The sequence below is a fragment of the Pholis gunnellus genome, assembly GCF_910591455.1.
Source record: "Pholis gunnellus genome assembly, chromosome: 23".
NCBI classification, from domain to species: Eukaryota; Metazoa; Chordata; class Actinopteri; order Perciformes; family Pholidae; genus Pholis; species Pholis gunnellus.
The window spans coordinates 12,901,004-12,922,156 of NC_136550.1; the positions used below are offsets into that span (position 1 = coordinate 12,901,004).

At 43.2% G+C, this 21,153-nt stretch overlaps 1 protein-coding gene across 5 annotated transcripts in view; it reads left to right on the forward strand.

The window, feature by feature from the left end:
- Nucleotides 1-21,153, forward strand: part of nrxn2b (neurexin 2b) — a gene marked incomplete at both ends in the record, with an annotated part of 555,263 nt that overhangs the window by 235,511 nt on the left and 298,599 nt on the right. For all 5 annotated transcript variants that reach the window (XM_079184308.1, XM_079184309.1, XM_079184310.1 and 2 more), the window contains 2 exons: nt 1,377-1,580; nt 4,820-4,846. In XM_079184308.1, coding sequence (XP_079040434.1) covers nt 1,377-1,580; nt 4,820-4,846 — 231 coding nt within the window. The remainder of the gene's footprint in view (nt 1-1,376; nt 1,581-4,819; nt 4,847-21,153) is intronic.

Genomic DNA, 21,153 nt, shown 5'->3' on the forward strand with positions numbered 1-21,153 from the left:
GCCGCCATCTGTGTCAGTCACGCAAACCCAGGTGGCGCCTAAGCCACAGCGAGGGGAGGTGAGCTATTCAAATAGCACCACGTACGTCTGATTCATTCCAATTAGCTGCAGGCGCCTCGCTCCGCGGTCTGCCTTTGCACGTCCGTGGGGGTGAGTGAGCCATGACAGTATGGGATTTTGAGGTACAAGGGAGGTAATGAGGGAAGGAGAGATTGGATTCAAATCAGGACAGTGGAGGTAGAGGATGAAATGTCTTTATTTTGAAGGGTGATATTTATTTATTTTCCTCACATGGCAGGTGTGCTTTCAGTGATGCTCTTTTGCCATCTGGTGGATCTTTGTGTTACTGCAGGGATGTCAGGGGAAGTTTTCTAATAACCAGCTGCATATTACTCCACGTCAACAGACTGAGTGCATAGATTAACAGAGTGAAAGGACAATCAATTATAATAACTAGAGGAAGAATTACAGGATGCCAAGCCAAATCACATTAAAAGCTATGATGGTGTTTTGAGCTGGTGTTAGGGTGATAATTCATATTTTTTGGGGCACCAGTTTTATGTAATTCAGGAATGTAAGACGTGTGTTGGTCCGGTGTGAGCAAATTTATGTTGTTCACTTTTGAAATATCACTGCTTGTTACCAGTGTGTCCACCCAAAGCAGGGACTTTTCTGATTATTTCACTGCCATCATTTTCTAACACCTAAGCGTTTCGTTTACATCGTGACAGTGACTCACGATAGCCTATGATGACGCATTTCAACCCACACTGCAAAATAAGAGCAGTACTCCGGGAACTGTCACTCGACACAGTAGTCTATTTAAGGCATGGCTGATTCTAGAGAGAGTAACCACGGGCAGTGCCTCGTGTGAATAAGGATGTCTTTTGTTTTTTACATTTTCTCTGAGCTGGAGGAGAGTCTGCTCGTGGATTCAATATGAATGTTTGGTGGGCATGGTTTTCTGTCTGTGATGTTGGTGCTTTGGGTGGTATATTTGTCATTAAATAACCAGGGCATATTCTGCACACATGAAGATGCAATTGCAAAAACACAAAGGGAGACAAAGGGCTGCAGTGTACACGCTGCCATCCGACCTTCTAAAACCAGGTAGATGTAGCGATGAATGATCTTTTGATCACTTTGTTTTCAAACTGGAATTTAAGTACACAATATGGTAGGATTTTCCCAAACACAATTAAATGTGTTTTGAACACAAGATTGATCGACACTTTGACAATTGTTTGAACTTGACCATCGATACTGGACTGTCCTATCCAATCGACCTCTGTGCTCATATCCCAGAAGCATTTACAGGGTATTTAGCTCTCCTGTGTAACAGTCCCTCCTCTGTCCTCTGCCTCTCCCCCATCCAGAGGCGACGGTGCTGAGTTATGACGGCAGCATGTACCTGAAGATCATCATGCCGGTCACCATGCACACGGAGGCAGAGGACGTGGCTCTGCGCTTCATGTCCCAGCGGGCGTACGGCCTGCTCATGGCCACCACCTCCAAGGAGTCGGCGGACACCCTGCGACTGGAGCTGGACGGAGGCCGCGTCAAGCTCACCGTGAACCTCGGTAGGCCCCCGTGATTCATCCTGGCTGTCCCTGCTAACCTTTCCCTTACCATCCCCTGTCTCCTCATCTTCGCTCTGTATTTCAGCATCGTATCCTGCTGAACTTAGAACGATGGTTTGACATTTTCAGTGTCACACCATTGTTTTTTTTTCTATTGACAGATATTTGTGTGGGGAAAAGCTTCTAAATTTGTCCCTCAGTTACTTCAGATTTGTTTTATATGAAAGAGCACGCTTCATTTCATGTAATAGCTCTGGTTGGCTGTGCAGTAAGCTAATAAGCTAGCTTATGCCCATCACTGCCCTTTGGTTTAAATGAGAAATGCCAGCAGTATATTTATTGTTGCTATTTATTTGCTCAGGTACAAATACAGGAACTTCTCCTCCTCCATTAACTGCTTGCTGCAGGAAAATAAGACTAAAAGTCCAAATGTAAAGTTAGCCCTCCCCATTGTGCCTACTGAGGACATACTATTCGACCCCTGGTCACATCCCATCCCCTCTGCTTTTCACCCACTTCCCTTTGTTCCCTGTGAAGCCTCATAGCAACTCCTCCTGTTTAAAAGCTCCATCTCTAACAGTGTCCCCGGCCTGATCCTGAGCCTTACCCCACTAACTAGCCTGTCTCCAGAAGCTTAGAGGTGGCCTCGCTCATATGTCGCTCCTCCTCGTGGTTCTACTCTATTCCAGTTTTGGTGGAGTTAGCTGAAGGGCTGGTTGGCTCTACTTCTGTCCAGGGGTGCTAAGAGGAGATATGAACCCTCATGATAAGTAATTACAGAGAGTTCAGAGAAGAAGGGGGTGTAAAGAGGTCCGGGACGCAATCTTGTTGGGACAAGGTCAGTGAAATTGTAGAGTAGGGTTTGTAAGATGGATAATTTCAAAGAAAGGGCAAATGCACCCCAACTAACAACAGGCTGCAGGAATGCAGACCTTTTGACTCATTCAAATTTCATTGCAACAAAATATAAGTGCTCTGGGGAAGATGGGTATGACCTTCCAGCTTAAGGATACCTTAAGTCTGTTCGGACTCTCAGCGGTGAACCAGGAGGAGCATGACAGAGTTGCACCTTGGAATATGAGAGTTTAAGCCACCATAGAGACAGGAAGGGGGGGGCGGAGGTGGTCGCTCCTCTCTCTTTTTCTGCTTTCTTTCTCTCTCGCTTTTCTTTCTCTCTCGCTCTTTCTATCTCTCTCTCGCTCTCATTTCCTGTCGCTCATCAACACCCAACCTGGCCAAGACTCAGAAGATGGAACTTTTCATCCCTTCAACGGCCTTTATGTCTGCGGCCCTTGGATCAAACAGTCAGAGAGACCGCCTCACAGCTGTAGTTGCCTGAAGTTGCACACACACATTTGTCCTTGCCGCCCACAGCTTGAACTGCCAGCAGGCCCCCAACCACACATTTGCAGCTGATCCAAATCATCTATACTGTATACTGTATCCACGTTTTCCCCACAGAGAGCTGGGACCCACATTGTCCCACTCCTGTGGCTTCAACTGGGCTATGATGTCACCTGAAAGAATTTGAGCGACGCTAAGGCGCTGCTCAGGATTTTCTCAGCTCCTTTGCAAGGGGATTAATTAACAGCTAAAGTATATCACACCCGCAGGGAAACCTCAGTATCTGTTAAGACGTTAATCCTTGCCCATTTAATCCCATCGGTCACAATAATGACCGATTGGATTGATAATTAAATTCCTGCTGATTAATCACTAGGAGAGGCTATAATTGGACATAATTAACCCTAAAGATATTTATTAGTCATAGATAATGGCGATAACCTGTAAGTCTATCACACTAACGTTCCCAAATGACAACCGGCCGACATTTTATTTATTTCTTATCGATTCACATCCGGTAGGGACAACCTCTACATTTTTCAAAAACGATTGCACAACTGCGGCTCCTATTCAGAAAACACTGCTGCTCACCAACAGAAGTGGCCCTTATTAACTACATTACCCCACCTCTCTGCAGCGTGACGCTGGTCCCTGGCTGTTTGTGTCCACTATTCTGTAGCGGTTGACAGCTCGAGAACACAACCCAACCACGCTGCCGCATGCACACACACTTTACAGCAACAGCAATGAATTCATATCAAGATAAGATATTCAGAGCGGAATAATAATTTGATGCTTCATGATCCCAGTAAAGGAAGTCTCTGTTTCCTAAAAAGTCCGGGTCAGCTACAGAGCAGGATTCAGTTTATTGCTTTTTACCAGAGATGCTGTTTACTGACACTTCAACCACCGTCTTCCAGTTGAAGGGCAAAGCTTTTTATCCAACGCTCCGCCGCCTGACAACACATCTTGATGTAAAATGATGTGTTTTTGACGCACCACTTGTAACAGATAGTGCAGCGTAGCGTCTTATTTCTTGCAGTGTGTGTGCACCAGGCGTGAGGTGGCTGGGATGTGCAGATCACCCTTTCTTGTCATTTACACTGTTGGGTTTCTCGTGCCCAAAGTGCTGCAGAAGGCAAGTGAATCTCAAATTGCTGGGAAACGGGGGCTAACTTTAAAGGTGCAAGACCCTGCGTCCGCTCCAGTGAGCGCACAGCAGATGCAGCAAAAAAAGAGTTTATTTGCAGCCCTAGTCAAGAAAGTTATTTAGGCCATCACATTCTGTGCAGCTGAAATGATTAGGCTCTATCCGACTTGTTTAATGAGGTTAATCATATATTTATGATGTGTGACGTATTGCATGTTTTATATTTAGGAAAACAACAGACTTTTGACATAAAACATTAAAAAAAAGGTGATATAAGTGTCACAGTTTTGCCAGATGGAATGTTAAATCTTTGATCCGTATTTTAGAACTGCACTCGCATATAAAACTTTATGAATTCTGTAATCACATAAAGTGTTTATGACACCGACAACGGAGCACTTTGCATAGTTTATTTTGAAGTGTCATCAATATGTTTGACATTGCCTCATGCTCTCCTACTGTATGACCTCATGGTGTACGATGAGTCTTGCCTTCTGCTGTGCTTCGGGGGTATCGGGTGGAAGGAGGGATGGGTGATGGGATTGATGGATGAAAAGGGTGATCCTGACTCGGAGCCTGTCCCCGGATGGTGGCCCCAGAGCAATGCTTGGTTGTCTGCAGAATGTACCTTGAAGGATGTAAAATGTCTTTTTTTTCTCTCTTTTATCCTCTTTCTGTCTCTTTCTTGCTCTTTTTTTTAATTTTTTTTATTTGATCTCACCATTTCCGCTCTTTCTCCCGCCAGATTGTATCAGGATAGACTGTAACCTCAGTAAGTGGTTCTATCCATTTTTCTGACTAAAGTGTATTTGTCTCATCTTGATTCTGTGCAGTAGCCCTTTTCTGCTTTCTCCTGACCTCATGATGAGTGACACCTCTCTCATTACCCATGTCACTCTTCCATATTTTGAATGTGTTGAACTTATTATTCCATTAAGCGTCTTTTTCTTTTTCTCATCGCCATCTTTCATTTGTATGTCTCCCCCCACCCGTTTTTTTAAATACATGATCTAAGTCGTATTTATCTTCTTTCCATAAGTTCTGTCACTTTGATTGTCCTTTTTCTGTCACACATTTAATTCATCTTTCACTTACACAATTATCTGGATTTCTCATCCTGCCGTCCTGTCGCTTGCCTACCACTATCATTCTCCTGTCAACCATCACCAATAATGCAGAAAAGGGCAACTTGACACACCCCTGTTGGATGTTCCTATTTCCTATTATGTGGCGCCCATCCTCGGCTCCACTCGGCTGCACACACAGGTGTTGCTTGTTTTCTATGTGGGACAAACTGTAGTTTTGGCCCCCAGAAAGCCTAATTGCTTATCCATTGAGAGACGGCACCACCTGGTGCACGCTTGTTTTTCAGAGCAAGCCAATGTTTTTGTGCCCCATGCTGACAGCATGATAGCGCTCTGTTATTTATTTCATAAGCCCTGACAATTGAGCAACGAGCCCACAGGTAAGTGCTGCCAGCCACAGTGACAAAGATGGAGAAAACCTGATGTTCTGCAACAAAGTTTGTGTCTGTGTGTATGTTCTTTAATTTGCATGGTGACTTTGATTAACCCCAACAACTGAGGAGGTAGCGTAAGAATACCAGTGAGTGCTTTTTATTTGCTTTTCTTCGTTTATCGAATTTGGCAATGTATTTATTGAGTCATCGGTACATATCATCAGTCTGCAGTCAGAAGGATTAGATTCGGGCAAGGATCACAGTTTGCTTTTCACACTGAGTCAGAGGTTATTATGCTCGTCTCATTGTGTGGTGGCGATGGTTACAGAATCAAAGTTGTCAGTGCAAAATGCTCCATACAAATGTGTTGGTATGTGAACCACACTGATCCGTGTTCTGTGCTTCTGCTGTATGTGTGTCACGTCCCCGCACTTAAAATACACTTGAACGCTGTTTATGTCAGACTTTATGGAGTGCAATCCAAAAACTTCAAAAGCCTCCGCTAGGCATGGAAGTGGTCTCAGTGTATGACGAATTACACCACTTATGTGTGGAGCCACTGGCATGACACACATTCAGATAATGCTCAGGGGATATGTAGGCTCCGGGTTGACCACTAGATGGCGTACAAGCACTGGAGATGTTGTGTGATCTCCCTGCAGTGGGGAGGGTTTATTTTTATTCTTTCATCGCACCGCAGGGCTCAGTCATTTCTCTGGAACTGACTTGGATTCCACGTTGTTGTAAATGATCTTATGTGGGGGTTGAGGTCGCAACAGATTTGTATGTTTTGACGTGACAAATGTTGCAGTCAGAGATTGTCAGAGGGCGCTTTAGTTTTTCATAAGATGTCCATTCTTTCTTCATACAAACATAATGGAAAGACCGCTTTTGTCATTGATTTTTTTCTTAATTCAGCTGCTGTGTTTAAATATTGGTATTCAGTGCTTGGAACACTGGGTTTCAGCGGTTTTGCAAGGAACATTTTATTTAACCATTAGATTCTTTGGTTGGCTGAGCGCCCTTGTACAGCAGTTCCCTCTTTCACGGCCACTTTGCACAAACCACACTCTGTAAAGGATCCCAAAATATCAGTGTGTGAGTGCATAAAGGAGGGGGAGAGACTGTGTTTGGTAGAGAGAGAGAGAGAGATAGAGAGAAGCAGAAGAGAGAGCAGAAAAAATAGAGTGGAAGAAAACCCGGGTAGAGCTACAGACAACACTTTATTCAATGCCATGACATCTCGCGGTCGATTCCTCCTCCAGAGACCTCCAGTAACTAAAGCTCTGAGTTTGAGTAAGAAAACCAGGGTACCAATGTCTCTGCTGGCTTCATGCAGATAGGGTTTCTAGCAAGCTAATACTACACATGTCACTGCATCAGTTCACATTCTGACTGCACATAGACTAAAAAGGCTAGTGAGTGGTGGAATAAGATATTGATTTCACTCTATCCCGGATCTCTTCAATAGAGAACAAATCAAAATACAAAGTTTAAGCAAGTATGGCTAACATGCATTCAAAGGCTGCTATTGGCAGAATATATCAATAACAGAGAGGCAGCATTTTCCATCTTGATCTCAGGATATCCAAAGAGATGCAGTAAGACTATAGGATCATCAGAAAACCAAACTATGTTTCATTAAAGCTGTGTGGTTGGGATTTTAGATTGGGAACATTGATATTGTCTCTCGACATGTTGTGAGCCTACTAGTGGGGCACGCTCACATGCACTAACATGCACTAAAAGCATGCACGGCCGGCCCGTCTATGTCAACAAAGCAAAGAGAAGCTCGGGTTGTTTGCCACTATATGAATGCTTCGAATGTTAAACGCAGCTTAAAACTGTTAGAAGTCCTTTCAAACTATGACTCTTGTGCAATGACCCAGTGACATCAATAACTTGCACGTGCAAAAGAACAACGGGTACACACTCAGACTTCTCAGAAGAAGCGGGTGCATTACGTTTGGTTCCATTTTGAGATGCAGCAAATTGAATTGAATCATTAGCATATTGATAGCATGACTCAGATACATTATCTTATCGTTTATCTGTTTGTTGTGGCATTGCTACTAATACTACTTCTAAAACTACTCTAGTTCAACTATTAACTCATTTATTTCTAGTGCTTTCTGAGACTGATCAGCCTTGTGTTTGTATTGCACGTATTGCATGTTGTGACCCTGCTCCCCCACCTTAATGCGACTGGATATGCTATATATGGAGCAGAGCTGCAGCCCTCGGCTCCAGTCGGGTCAGGGTGTCAGGCTGATGATATCTGTTTGGAATGTGGCCTTTCAGCAGCCAGCAGCACCTTCTCTTAGCGCTAGATGAGATGAGATCTGCCGTGACACATGGCCAGCATGCAGGGCACGAGCACTCCGTCTGCTAATGTCACACCCTTTGACCTGCAAGCTCTCACTTCAGACCGCACTATGTCTGTGTGTATAGAAATGATGAAAAGTAACTGATAACAGTTCAGTATGGTAGCATATGGAAGCACAAACAAATCCTAACAAAAATACACCATATATGAATCATTTGCATATGAATCTGTAATTTTGTTATTTAACCTGACAACAACAGATGCTTCCAGACGATGAAGAGCCAGGTAATTGCGCGGCAATATTAGACCCTCAGTACAAAGGAAGTCAGGTGACGTAGTATGAAGAGTATCTGCGACAGAGTCCACGTATGGAGGTGGGCGGGGTCAAACAAACTCATGACCTTCACCCAGGAGACCGCTGTCTGTGTCCCATGTGACACCAAAAGTCAACGTTAAGTTGCGTACGTAAGTTAACTTAAATAATGTAAAAGTTACGTAACAAATGTACTTATTCTATCCAAAACTTTTACTACAGTTAACAAGTACTTTTGTCGGCTAAATGTTGCCTGCGTTAAAGAAAAAAGTGACGGCAAGCCGTCCTGACCAAGCGTCCGTATGTGAACAGTTAAGAATTAGAACGTATTATAATATTTTATAGAGCGTAATATGAGCAACAATGATTGTAAACTGCTGTTGATGTGTGATTAATTAGCTTTTGGGTGACTGTTCAGCTATTTTGCTTTGCTATTCATCCACTAATTACGTGTTTAAATCAAACCTGACGACTTTGGTGAGCATTCAAATTCCACAGCAGTTCACAGACACGGGGTGATTGCCATTCAGATGAAATCTTTCACTTGTGTGCATACCAGGCGTGTTAAAGATTCCAGCATCTGTGAGCACACTCTTAATGTAAAGGTTAGCCTTGTCTTGGCTTGAGTATACGAGTAGTAATCTGTACTACTATGGTCTCAAAGAAATGTTGTTTTTACTACCTGCTCTTCCTGCTAGATTGAAAAGATGCATCAGTGCTATTACAATGTTGATAGCAGAGCACCACCAGACCCTTAAAGAGTAACTTAACTCCCCATGAAAAGTGGTTTATCTTCTCACCTTGCTGCAGGGGCATGTGCACATCAGTATACAGGTCCATCACTGCAGGGTGTTCGGTAGGTGTGACAGTCAAGCCTACTGAAATATCCAGCAAAGTTGATGTAGCCCTACTGACCACACCCTGAGGTGAAAGAAACGTTCCACCAGAGCGGTCAGTGTAGCACTGTTGACGTGTGATGTCACAGAGTCCTGGAGTACACTTCTACATCACTGGAGATGAGCACAAAGTTACTCATTGTGGTGAATATTGTGATTTATTTTAATTTTTTGCAATTTACTGTTTAGTTCAAGTTTCTGAGGGTCTGTTGAGCCATGGCGGCTGCTGCTACTCTAACGGATTACCCAGAAGTGTTCGTTCAAGAGATTTCTTTCCCAGAAAAATGCTTTCCACGGACCCGAGTACTTCACATAGAGGATGGAACACTTTTGACCAGCACTGTGAGATAGTGAGCTAACTCTGCTAAAAAAAACCAACATGTGGTATGAAATGAATTGCAAGAGGCCAACCAAGATAGGGAAACCGATTGATTTAGACGAGTGCACAACATCCTATTGATTCTCATTTAGTAGTAACTAAATACCATGGCGTATTTTTCACCTGCTCCTCATCCTATAATTAAGTAATTTTCCAGATAAGAGATTTTAGATCCACAGTTTTAGCTTTTTTTTATTTAACTATTGTGTAGTCCGGCAAGGATAGCACACTGATAACTGATTGCACCGGGAGATGAGTACATCTAATGCTGCCGCAGTGATGTGAACGCCCACTAAGACAGATGTGCACACACATGCATTCACAGATGCATGCCTCATCTGACACATATTGTGGGCAGGGGAATGAGTCCTGGAGTTTGCCCACACAAACGCGGTGTCTTTCTGTCACTGTCGATGTCACCCTCCTCATTCTTAACTGCTTCCACCCAAGTTGTCAGGTTTCACACTCCTCCCCCATGTTTCTCTGCACAGTCACGACTACTGGGATATGTAGCACAGTTCATAGAGCCCTGTAAGCATTGTCGCCGCAGATACAGTACTCGTGTTCAGAGACTGCAGGTGTCATGGTCACTTTGTGTTTGAATGAGTGGTTTGTTCAGTCTAATTAGTATTAAAGTGTCTTACCAACAACCCCTGTTAGTTCTCGCTCGTCTCCAAGCAGATGGCTGGCTTACGCTCTCAAATATTGAATTTGAATGAGTTTCCAATCGTTCTCTTAAATCATGAGTCATCACATCGTATCTCAGCCAAATAGATGTCAAAGAAGCATTTGCTGTAGGCACTAGAAGTTACCAGCAGCACGCACGACATCCTTCGGTTTCTGGAGTTTGAGCATCTATCGGAGTTAGACTGTATGAAATGTATTTAAGAGATGCTCGGATTGGGATTTGATTTTTAAAGGTAATTTAATGCTCCAATGGAGGTTAGCACTTTTTTCTTTAATGTTCATTTCATCCTCCAAAACCCCGGGCCAAATGTAATGCAATGAGCCAATAGGAGGAATATGTTATTAACATAATGCCTTAGAGCTGTGCACCCTCAGAGATGGCTATGTCATATGATATAAATAGACTTCGGTCAAAAGCAATCATCATAATTAACAGTTTGTGTACTGTTAAGCACCAGTAAGACAACATACATTGTGGAAACACATTGGATATAACCAACCTCCATGCCAGGTCCACACAAATCATATTTGAAATATATATATATATATATATATATATATATGCACGTAAATATCTTCTCCAATAATGCTACTTCATTTAATTTCCACACATTTTATCATATTTTGCTCTCTGCATGTTTTAATAGGAATTAACCGAATGCCTCTTAAAATGTTAAACAGAAATGACCTAATAAAGAAGTGCTTTGAAGCCTCTATGAACTTCAAAGAAATATGTAATCAGAACATTTTCCTTTAGCTACAGCTGGAATGAAAGGTGTGTGTGTGTGTGTGTGTGTGTGTGTGTGTGTGTGTGTGTGTGTGTGTGTGTGTGTGTGTGTGTGTGTGTGTGTGTGTGTGTGTGTGTGTGTGTGTGTGTGTGTGTTTGTGTGTCCGTGTGTGATAGATTATAATATGTACACTACTAATGTTTACATCCTGATGCACTGTTACCTCTAGCTCTCTCACTATATATAGTGTTAATGTGCTGGTAGACATTTCTATCAACTGAGGCCAGTATCTGTCACAAAGGAAGAAGCCAAGTACAAATACCAGCATGTTTCATTATGTCTAACTCTTAAAACAAAGTATACGGGTTTGGTTAAGGAACATTAAAGGGACGGTTTGGATGTTTTGAAGTGGTGGGTGTATGGTGTACTTCAGTGTGTTACCCACCGTAGAGAGACAGACAGGAGTACCAGCATGGGGGCAGATCAATGTACTGCTGTTGATGTTGCAGCAGGAAAATGTATTTTAGAAACCTAAAAACAATCCGTCAGTTATAAGTCTCCGACGGAGAATTGGAATGAGAGTGAAACTTATCTATATGATTTAAGATTGTATTTAGTGCTGGGCGGTATACCGGTTTTAATTTCCTGTATGATATGAATTTTTCACACACCGTCATACCGGTGCATAGCCGAAACAGCTGCTGTCACTCTTCAACAGGCAGCAAAACATATTGTTCGCCGCTAGTAGCGCTACACTCGAAGCTAGTTGTATTAACTGTATTGAGAGGGACCCCTAATCATGGTTATAACTTAATAACACAACTATTAACAACCCACAACTAACGCTCTTAACAGGGCAAAACACCACGACACAACATGTAGGTGAAGAGATGGAAGACACGCCACACAAACAGCTGTTCATCGCTCGCTGCCGGACGGTTCTTCTGTTAAAAATAATTAAACGCACGATAAAATAATTTTCGGCGTTAATTAATTAATTAATGTGTTAACGCGGGAAAAAAAAAATACCGTGACATACCGTGAAACCGCCAGAATCTTACAAAATACCGTGATACACATTTTTGGTCATACCGCCCAGCACTACTTGTATTCATCAGTTAAATGAAATGACATCGCCCCAGCCTAGGTGTTTGAATGTTCTACAGGCCCATAAGTATGAGGACATATGCTACAGTCATCCCAAAATGTGGTGACTGAGCATTTGCCAGTGTGACACCAAAGCTGTAGAATGACTAAGAAATACAGTTAAACCTTAAATTGAAACTGGCAATTTAATGAAGTGCATTATATTCTATATGTTTTACTAATTCCAATATATTTTAGTCATGTTCAACTCATTTGTATTGAGTGTTTTGTAGCTGTTAAGAGTGCATGTTATTAGTCTTAGTCATAGTAGAAGAAGTAATAGTCTTAGTCTCAAATATGAAAACAGATGCCCATAGAATTTATGTTTTTGTTGCTGTTAAAAGTCTGACAGATAAACGAGTGTAAAGAGATTGCCAAGGATGCCACTGTGCTTTGTGTTTCTCTATTTACCGCCTCCTCTCCTGCCTCCGCTCTCTGTGAACTCAAGACACCTGAGGCAATCTGTTCACTAGACCTAACCGGTGAGGAGATTGCCTTCCTGCCCTTCTTGTCTAATAAGAACTGTCCACACCAATGTTCCACTGCTTGCTTGCACTCTGGACACAATTTCAATTCTTTTACTTGTAGAAGGTAAGACTATTCTCTGTCTTCTCACCTGGGACCTGGTCAAGCACCGGGAGCCAGCATGTTTTAAGGAGACAAAGGGGTCCACTGAGCATCTTTTAGAGCTTGTTGGGCGGGAGGGTGGCAGGCTTGTCTTGCTCGATGCCCTCCGGGACCTCAAGTGGATTGCAGGTTCTGCCTCTCAGGGACCTCAGCCAAGTGGTTGAAGGCATCGTCACCAGTAACAAGATGTGGTTTACACACAACTCGCTCATTGAGCTTTACTTTCGCCACAGTTTTGTGGATGATTGTTCTGCTAGTTGCTTTGCTCAGCTTGAAGGACATCATTACTTACACTCCTCTGTGTTCTACTTCTTCTCTAGTCCTGTAATGAGCACTGTAATTCAGATGGAGATATTTATTGTTTCATGAACTTATGTGGATATTAGAAGGTGCTTTAGTGCGGTGGATTCTAAGCGTTTCATGAAAACGGAAACCGTTGTTTGTAGCTGTTTTGATGTTGCACAGGAATTTAGCACTTTAATAGAAGGTAGCACAAAGTCTCTGTCTCTAGCGTAGTAGATTAACAAATGAGCTCAATAAAGGTTAGGTGCAAGGGGAGCCTGCAATCAATATTTAAACAAATAAACATACACAGTTTTGTATTCTGAATCAATGGTGCAGAATTTCAAAGATCTTTTTATTCCATCAATAGAAAATGATTTCAAATATCCACACAGGGTTCAAGCTCCCTGGGCATCTTTTTTTCACCGGAGTCACAAAACACATATTTTGAAATCGATCATATGCGAATGACCGCACACAGGTCCAACCCTTTTGTGTTGGATTTGAATGCGTCTACCTCGCCAGCACAGCTTCAGTCCATGATCAGTCTGCCACCTCTCAGCGCTACGTGGCACAGGCGACAGGTTAGATGTGCACTCATTACAGAGACTCTAATGAGAGAACCGGCAGCAGCCTGGAGCTGTCGAAACACATACTGCCTTGCAGGACTGATGGCTATCCCATGGGACCACACCCTCCTGCCATAGCATGCTGAAAAATGCAGTTAAAATCATAAATCAGCATCCCCCAGGGATCTTTTTTTCTTTTTCTAAAGACTGAGGGAGAAGGATGCGAGGAGGGTGAGGGGGAAGAAAAGATACAAGAGGACGATGGATACAGATGAGAAGCAGACGATGGAAGGCGAGCGGGAAAAGGGAAAGCAATGAGGGAGGATGCAGATGGCAGCACGAAAGGGGAGCAGGGGAGTTGCCTGTGCTTGAAGCTCCGAAGGGAGCACTAAAATTCTGGAGGGGACGGGGGAAATGTATGATTCATTCCCCGCTTCTCGAAATCAATCTGCCGTCCTCTCAACATCTTGCCGACTCAAATATGTCTTCATGCGGTTGCCGTGCAAAATTCTAGAAGCTATCGGCGGAGGTTATCTTGTCACAGATTCTAAAGCACCAGCATCCCCCCCCCCCCCCCCCCCTCATCCTCGCACAGGGGGGAGAGCACAGTGGGTAAGAGAAAGTGTGTGGCCCCTGTTAGCAAGCGGTGAATACAAATGTCTGTGTGCGAGCGAGCACTGCACACACATTTTGCTTCAGAGAAAGCCAAGTACACACTTGTGTGCATGCACACACAATCACACACACACAGGTACAGGATGTCTTATCTCTGTAATTGGCACGGGGGGCTCAGAGCGGCAGGCGTAGATAATCATGGCCGGGGGTCATAATCTGTCGACGCCCCCCCTCTCCATCAGAACACACACACACACACACACACACACCATTCCGTACTCTAACACATACCTGGTCCCCTCGTCTTTTTTGTCCCCTTTTTTTTCTGTTGTGTCAGCATGAGACAGTGTCCTCAACCCCCCCACACACACAGACACACACACACACACACACACACTTACCACTCTCAAATCCCTCTCCACATGCACCCACACAAAAACATCCCTCTACTCTCCTCCATCAAATATATCAGGTACAAGAGATACAGTGGAGCGAGGAGAGATACTTTACAGGGGGCAGAGCTTGATAGATGAAAGGCAGAGGAATGTAGGTTAGAATGGGGTAACAGGAATAAATGAGTGAGAAGAAGGAAAAGAGCTGCAGATGAACGAGGGTCTCGATGGAGATGTCAGCGTTATCGGCTCATATCTTTCCCTTCCATCACGACATTGCTGCTGTGTCTGCTATTTAGATGGCGTGTGTGCAGCCCCCCCCCCCCCCCCACAGACCTTTTCATTAGATCTGCAGCGATAGGCCTGCGCTGCTTTTGAGATAGAAAATATGATATCTTATGATAGAAGCCAAATGACATTATCGTCAAAAGAGGTCTTATCCTGATAACTCTGAAGAGCAAAGTAAGTCCTGTCACTTGCCATGGAAACCATATTAACGTCTGCAGCCTTATGTAACCATTGCTGCATGCCTTTGCTTTTACATCAAAAATAACAAGTCCATAAGGGTCACTCCATCCAAGAAACCCTCATAAAGCGCACTGCACAGCAGTAGAAAAGTCATTCCTACTTCCATTCCCGCATCTGGTGTGTGTATAATAACCATTTGGTAAATGAGGCCAGCAAGGAGTGACTGAGGCAAAATAAGCAAACAAGAAAATAAAGAACTTCTTCCAAACATACACATACTGTATAATGCATATAGAATAGGCCAAATTTTAAACACACAAAGTCAGGGAAGTCAGTTAACAAGAAGGAAGTTACTGATCAAGAATCCTAAAATGAGTTTCAGACTAAGGCAGTAAGGCTTTAGTTTAGTCCCAGTGCTGTAAATGAACTTTTAGACCGCATATATGAGAAACAGGTGTCTGGACTTTGGGGAGCAAATCCTTTAGGGATTATTTTAATCAAAAAAACATGTGATTTATAAGATTAGTGGGCAATAACTTGGTTGTACAGTGCATTAGATTGCCTTATGCTAAAAACTGCCAAATGTAAATTGCGTTCGGCAAAAGGCTGTTCCATAAATCATAATTTTATGTGCATTTGCATCTTTCTAAATAAGCCCTTATTTACTTACTGGCCCATTTAATTTTTCTCCTGTATTATTTATGTTTTGCATTTTTTGTTTACATATTTGTATTGACCAAGTAAATATAGAATAGAAATGCAGGAGAACATAGTGTATTAACATGATCTATTGCCCAAATGAGGAATATGCGGTGGCGTCTGTCAAACCATGATTTTTACTAATCTACTAATTTTTATAGAATTCACAAATATTTTGAACCAAGACCCAAACGAGAAAGCAAATGAATTAAAATCACCTACGGACCTCTCAGTGTGACTCACACTGAGCAAGGCCTTTTATTTGCCAAAGGCCTTTACTTCATTTCTACAAAGCAAGCACACCTGTTCAGTTTAAAATGAACCTGTTGATTCTCTTTAAACAAACACAAGTCTACTTATTTGATGCCAAGCCTGCTGAAACAGCCTGCATTTTCCAAACAGATTGACTCTTTAAAGTATGCAGTATGTCAAGAAGGCTCCTCCCCCTTTAAACCCAGAAATGTATTTATTATAAAAGACACATTATCCAGAGGTGGTGATGGAGTTTACCCAGACTGATTAATGCATGGATGTACTGATAGATTTCACAATGTGCACCTGACGCTTGTACTCCGTTTAAAGAGATGCCATGGAGCTGTTTAACCAGTATACATAATGTTATTGTTCAACATTGCTAGCTGAGCATGCAGACCATAGAATATAATGTCATGGAATATAATGGTTTTGTGTTATCTGGCTTCTTAGACACATTATATAACCCTCTGCACAAGATGTGATGATTAACTGTGAAATGTGTCGGAGGTTATTATATGTGTGTGTCATAAAGCTGGCAGGAGATTATACTGCATGAAAAATGGAATTTAACTCACCATCAGTATCCCACAGCTATAAGTGCTGAGTTGCATCTAGATAGAATGTAAAGAAACCAGCTAAAGAGGCCGCCCCTTCATGAATAATTCCCATAGCCTGCTGTTTTGGTTTGTTTGATAGAGGAAAGCATTCTACCAGCTGGAAACACTGTTAATAAGTATTGTACAATATATGAAAATAAACAATTGGTTCACACCAGCTGCTACGTCAAATCAGACCAGGGGCTTTAGCTCCACCCTCATTTTGATCTGGACTACACACCTGTTAAATGTCATGACTGCATCTTACACGACGCTAGTGCGTGACAGAATCTGCCCACAGGCAGACAGACAGAAATACAAACACCTGAAAACACATGTAGTCTTCCTCTGCTACTGTAGGAGTCTCCAGGACACACGTTTGATGATGACAGACACACAGACTCACAAGGTGAAAATGATAGCAGCGCCTGTGTAGTGGCTGGTGATAACACAAGGACACTGAGCCTTTCTGTGTAAGAAGAAGACCTGTTTGCTCTTTATAAAGGGTAGTACCCAAACCGTTTGTCACGCGGCGTCCTCAATCTGGCATTAACATCTCTAATGAACGTGGTTAGCATAAGAGAGTGGCGGCAGAGAGGGCTTCGCTGTGCATGAGCTGAGGCCCCGCCGTCCAGACACCAGTCGGCTGGAGTAATCAAGTGTGAAGGTTGCGAGGAGCAAAGAGCCATTAACCTCCCAAACGCAGGCCGTCATCACCGTCTGCAGAGGACATACGGGAGGGCGGGGGCGTGCGTGTGCGTGTGTGTGTGTGTGTGTGTGTGTCGGGGTGTGTGAATGTGGGGAATGCCAGGTCTGGTGAGTGTAGTGTAGGATTGTGTGTGTGCGTGTGTGTGCCTTGTTTATTGCTGTCTGATGGAGAGTGGATTGTGAGTGTGTCTTGATAGGAAGTGTGCAAGTGCATGGTGCGTGTTTGCAGCTAGCACTGTTGTCACTTTAATGGAGAAGAGAGTTTGTGTGTGTGTGTGTGTGTGTGTGTGTGTGTGTGTGTGTGTCTACATCCAAGTGTGTGCAATGGTGCCTGCAGCATGCAAGCCTGAGGCCTTGACTACAGTCTGGTAAATATTCATTGGCGGTACGTGTGTGTGTGTGTGTGTGTGTGTGTGTGTGTGTGTGTGTGTGTGTGTGTACTTACAGACTTTCACATATATGCTTTGCTGTTTGTATCTATTTATTGTGGTTTGTGGTCAAATCAGGCCGCGCATGCCGCACTGTCCGCCTATCCAATGTGATCCCAGCACACACTATTCCCATATGGCGTTACAGCGTGGCTGTGCCTTGCATGCCCAGGCCTGCGACCGCCTGTTTGACATGCCACTGTGTCGGCTGGTGTGACGCCATGCTGAACCGGCCCATCTGCTCCAGGCCGAGCTGGCACAAGGGAGAGCTCATTGGAGGTAGGGATGAGGGAAAGGGCATCAGACCTGGGGTTTGGCGAGGCGTGCCGTCCAAAAATGCTCCTGAACTACAGCCCTCCAAACGGTCCAGAGCATAAACAAGGGTGTGATGGAGTGTGAGGTGTGTTTGTTTTCAGAGGAGACTAGGTGAATGGATGCACTTATGACAAGTGGATAAGCTGTTCCCCTTTCTAGCTGCAGAGTGGTTCCTCTGCAGTTGAAGGCTGGCGGATGGTGATTGATGAATGCATTGATGAATGCATTATTAAGAGGGTGTTTTCATGAATGGATTGCTTTCTGAAACAGCAATTTTTGTTTCGGGGTCAGTGACAACTAACTAAATTAATCTCAAAAAGAGTCTAACTGGAATGCTACTTTTTGATGGCATATTAGAATATGAAGCTTTCCATTTATGCAGTTTTACACTATTTGTGGACGTGTTCCTCATGGCGATCACCGACTGGGTGTCATAGTTTACTCACCTATGTATTTCTGGTTACATCACAGGAAAGAGGTGTATGTGTTGAGGGTGGAAAGCTGTAGGATTCCAGTTTTGTTTGATAGTGTTGGTGTGGGTTCTCCGAGTGGGATTGTGAGTGTGCATGTTTTTGAAGTCGGCCAAATTTGGTAGCTAATGCATAAATACATAGTGATTGTCTTTTTTGCATTTGCTTTCAGTACGATGCAATGTATCTCTTGTCTAATTAATGTTAATTTTAGTCACATTCCAGTCACAGTGTAATGTATGAGGTAAGGTCAGGTCTATAGTTGTTGTAATTGTTAAGCACTGTGTGACTAATGTCTGTGAAAAGGGCTTCATAAATACATTTGACTTACTTACTTACTTACTTATAGAAGTTATGGTTAATGCTTGGTTAAGGATTGGGGTTGGGACTGTAGCCAAGGGCATAATTATAAATATTCAAAAACGCTGCAGAAACGTTCTGCACATCCAAAACATTTCCCACATACCTGTTTCCTCTGAGAAGGCGGGAAAAAAAAGCTAAAACACCGCAAGAAACTAGTTAACCCTTTGAAATTGTATTTGATTTAAGCGCAGATGCAATTCTTATCAGATTAGTGGTGACAATTTAAGGCACTAAGAAAAGTGATAGGGACACATATTAATGTAGCAGTTAAAGTAACGCCTTGAAAGAACACATCCAAGTCAACACAGATGCGCTGAGAATGTGAATATGTGAACATCTTGGGTTGGGGCAGGTTATCGGTGTGTGTTTCACATCATGTCAGGGGTTCCTTTCAGTGCAGCAAGGAGATGTGCAGTATTTATAGAATTTGTTCATTTGCGTGGGAGGAGAGCATTCAGCCGTTTGAACTTAAGAGACAACACATTGTGAGGGTCTGTTAAAAGAAAAATCAATAGCAAGTCAAGCGCATTCAGGAAGGTGCTTTAAAAGCAGCGATACCTGGGACAGATGAGCTGTTTGTGGACGTGTGTGTGTGTTTGCAGACAGTTGCATGCCATGCAGCAGAGTCATCCAAAGGTAAAAAAAAAGAATGTGTTGAAGGAGGAACGGACTGCTGGAGAGTCAGAGAAGGAGACGGCAGATAGTGTGTAAGTGTGTGTGGGATGGGGAGGCTGGGGGGCGTTCCTCTTCATTACCGGCACTAAGGAGCCATGCCAGGAGCACAGATGGCAGCGGAGGGAGGGGGCATGGGGGATGGCACATAAACTGCAGCACACACTTGCCACTTGCACACTGCATACATTCACACACTCAAAACCAACACGAGGAGCATGTAAATATAAAGAACATGTCCTCAAAGTTCAAGATGCTCTCCTAACAATTGTGATATACAATTCAGGTATAAAAAAACACACGTTCGCAAAGATACCACCTGCCCTCACACACACACACACACACGTTATCAAGCTATCCCGTGGTGTTCCTGTGCCAGTCTCTTGGCCGGGATAGCAGCCGTGCTGACACTGTGTTTCTCTTCATCTTTTGGCTTCCTCAGTTTCACACACACACACACTGCCAACCCCTTACCCCCACCGATGTTATAACCTATGAACTAAATTAACATTTTACAGCACCTTTTTTTTAAAATAGGTCCCCACACACACACACACACACACACACACAGACACACACACACATTCAGACCCCCAATGGTCCAATTAGGAGCACTGGGTCTGTTTGCACGGCAGCGTGTTTGTGTGTGGGAGTTGTTTCTATTGTGCACAGCATGTACTGCTCTCCTCTTCAAGGTTGAACGGAAGAGCAAGCTCTCACACATTCTCTCTCTCTCTCACACACACACACACACACACACACACACACACACAGACCTCCCACAATTGTTGGAGTCAAGAGAGCCATGTAGTCTCAGTTCATAGCCTATAGTACCTACAGTACACCTAAGAAACGCCTACAACCTCACCACTCTTATGCTGAAGTCCTTTTGTTACATAAAATCCATCTGTTTACACCAGCTAGTGTTTTTTTTTTATTATTATGCACATGTCCCAAGATTAATAGGCAGGATATAGACATTAACTTCAATAACTTTAAAAGAAATCACAGAAAAACGCAGATAAATGGGTCAGTATGGAAGCCCTGAGAGGCTGGTTTCATTTCTCCCCTGTGGCTGAAGAGCAGGTGAAAAAGAAAAAGCCAGGGTCATTGTTTTAAGTTACTTTCTTTCATCTTCGAAAATGGTTGGGGAAAAGTGTTGTCTTTTCTTTTGTCAGGATTATTTTAGTATTATTTGATTGTTTAAATACTCAGCCACTAGAGGCAGCGCTACCCCATGTTCTAATATAAGCGTTCATGTTTTCCTGTAACGGCAGGTTGGCCCAGATTAAAATACATTTATAGCCAAAACAAAGACATGACGGTAACGCACAATATGTGTGCCTTGAGTGTGTGGAGAATTTCACTTTGAAGAAAACATGAATGCTTTCAGTGCTATGGGTTTGTAGTGCATTACAACAAACACTTTTCACCTGTTTTCACTGATGGAAAACATTTCTTTGTCCACACTTGCCTCTCAGGGCGTCTGTAGATTAGTGATTACTAGAAGAGCATTTTGCATCTGCTGGGTTTTGTTGAACATTTCCGATCACATCTTTGCATGCTTCGTTTTTGACGTTACTCAGGATTTTACTAATCAATTTTTGAGGAATTTTGATTGCAATTTGTTGTCGTAATAGGCACAGAAGTAGAAAATAGCATCTAAATAAATCTTTTTGAACATTT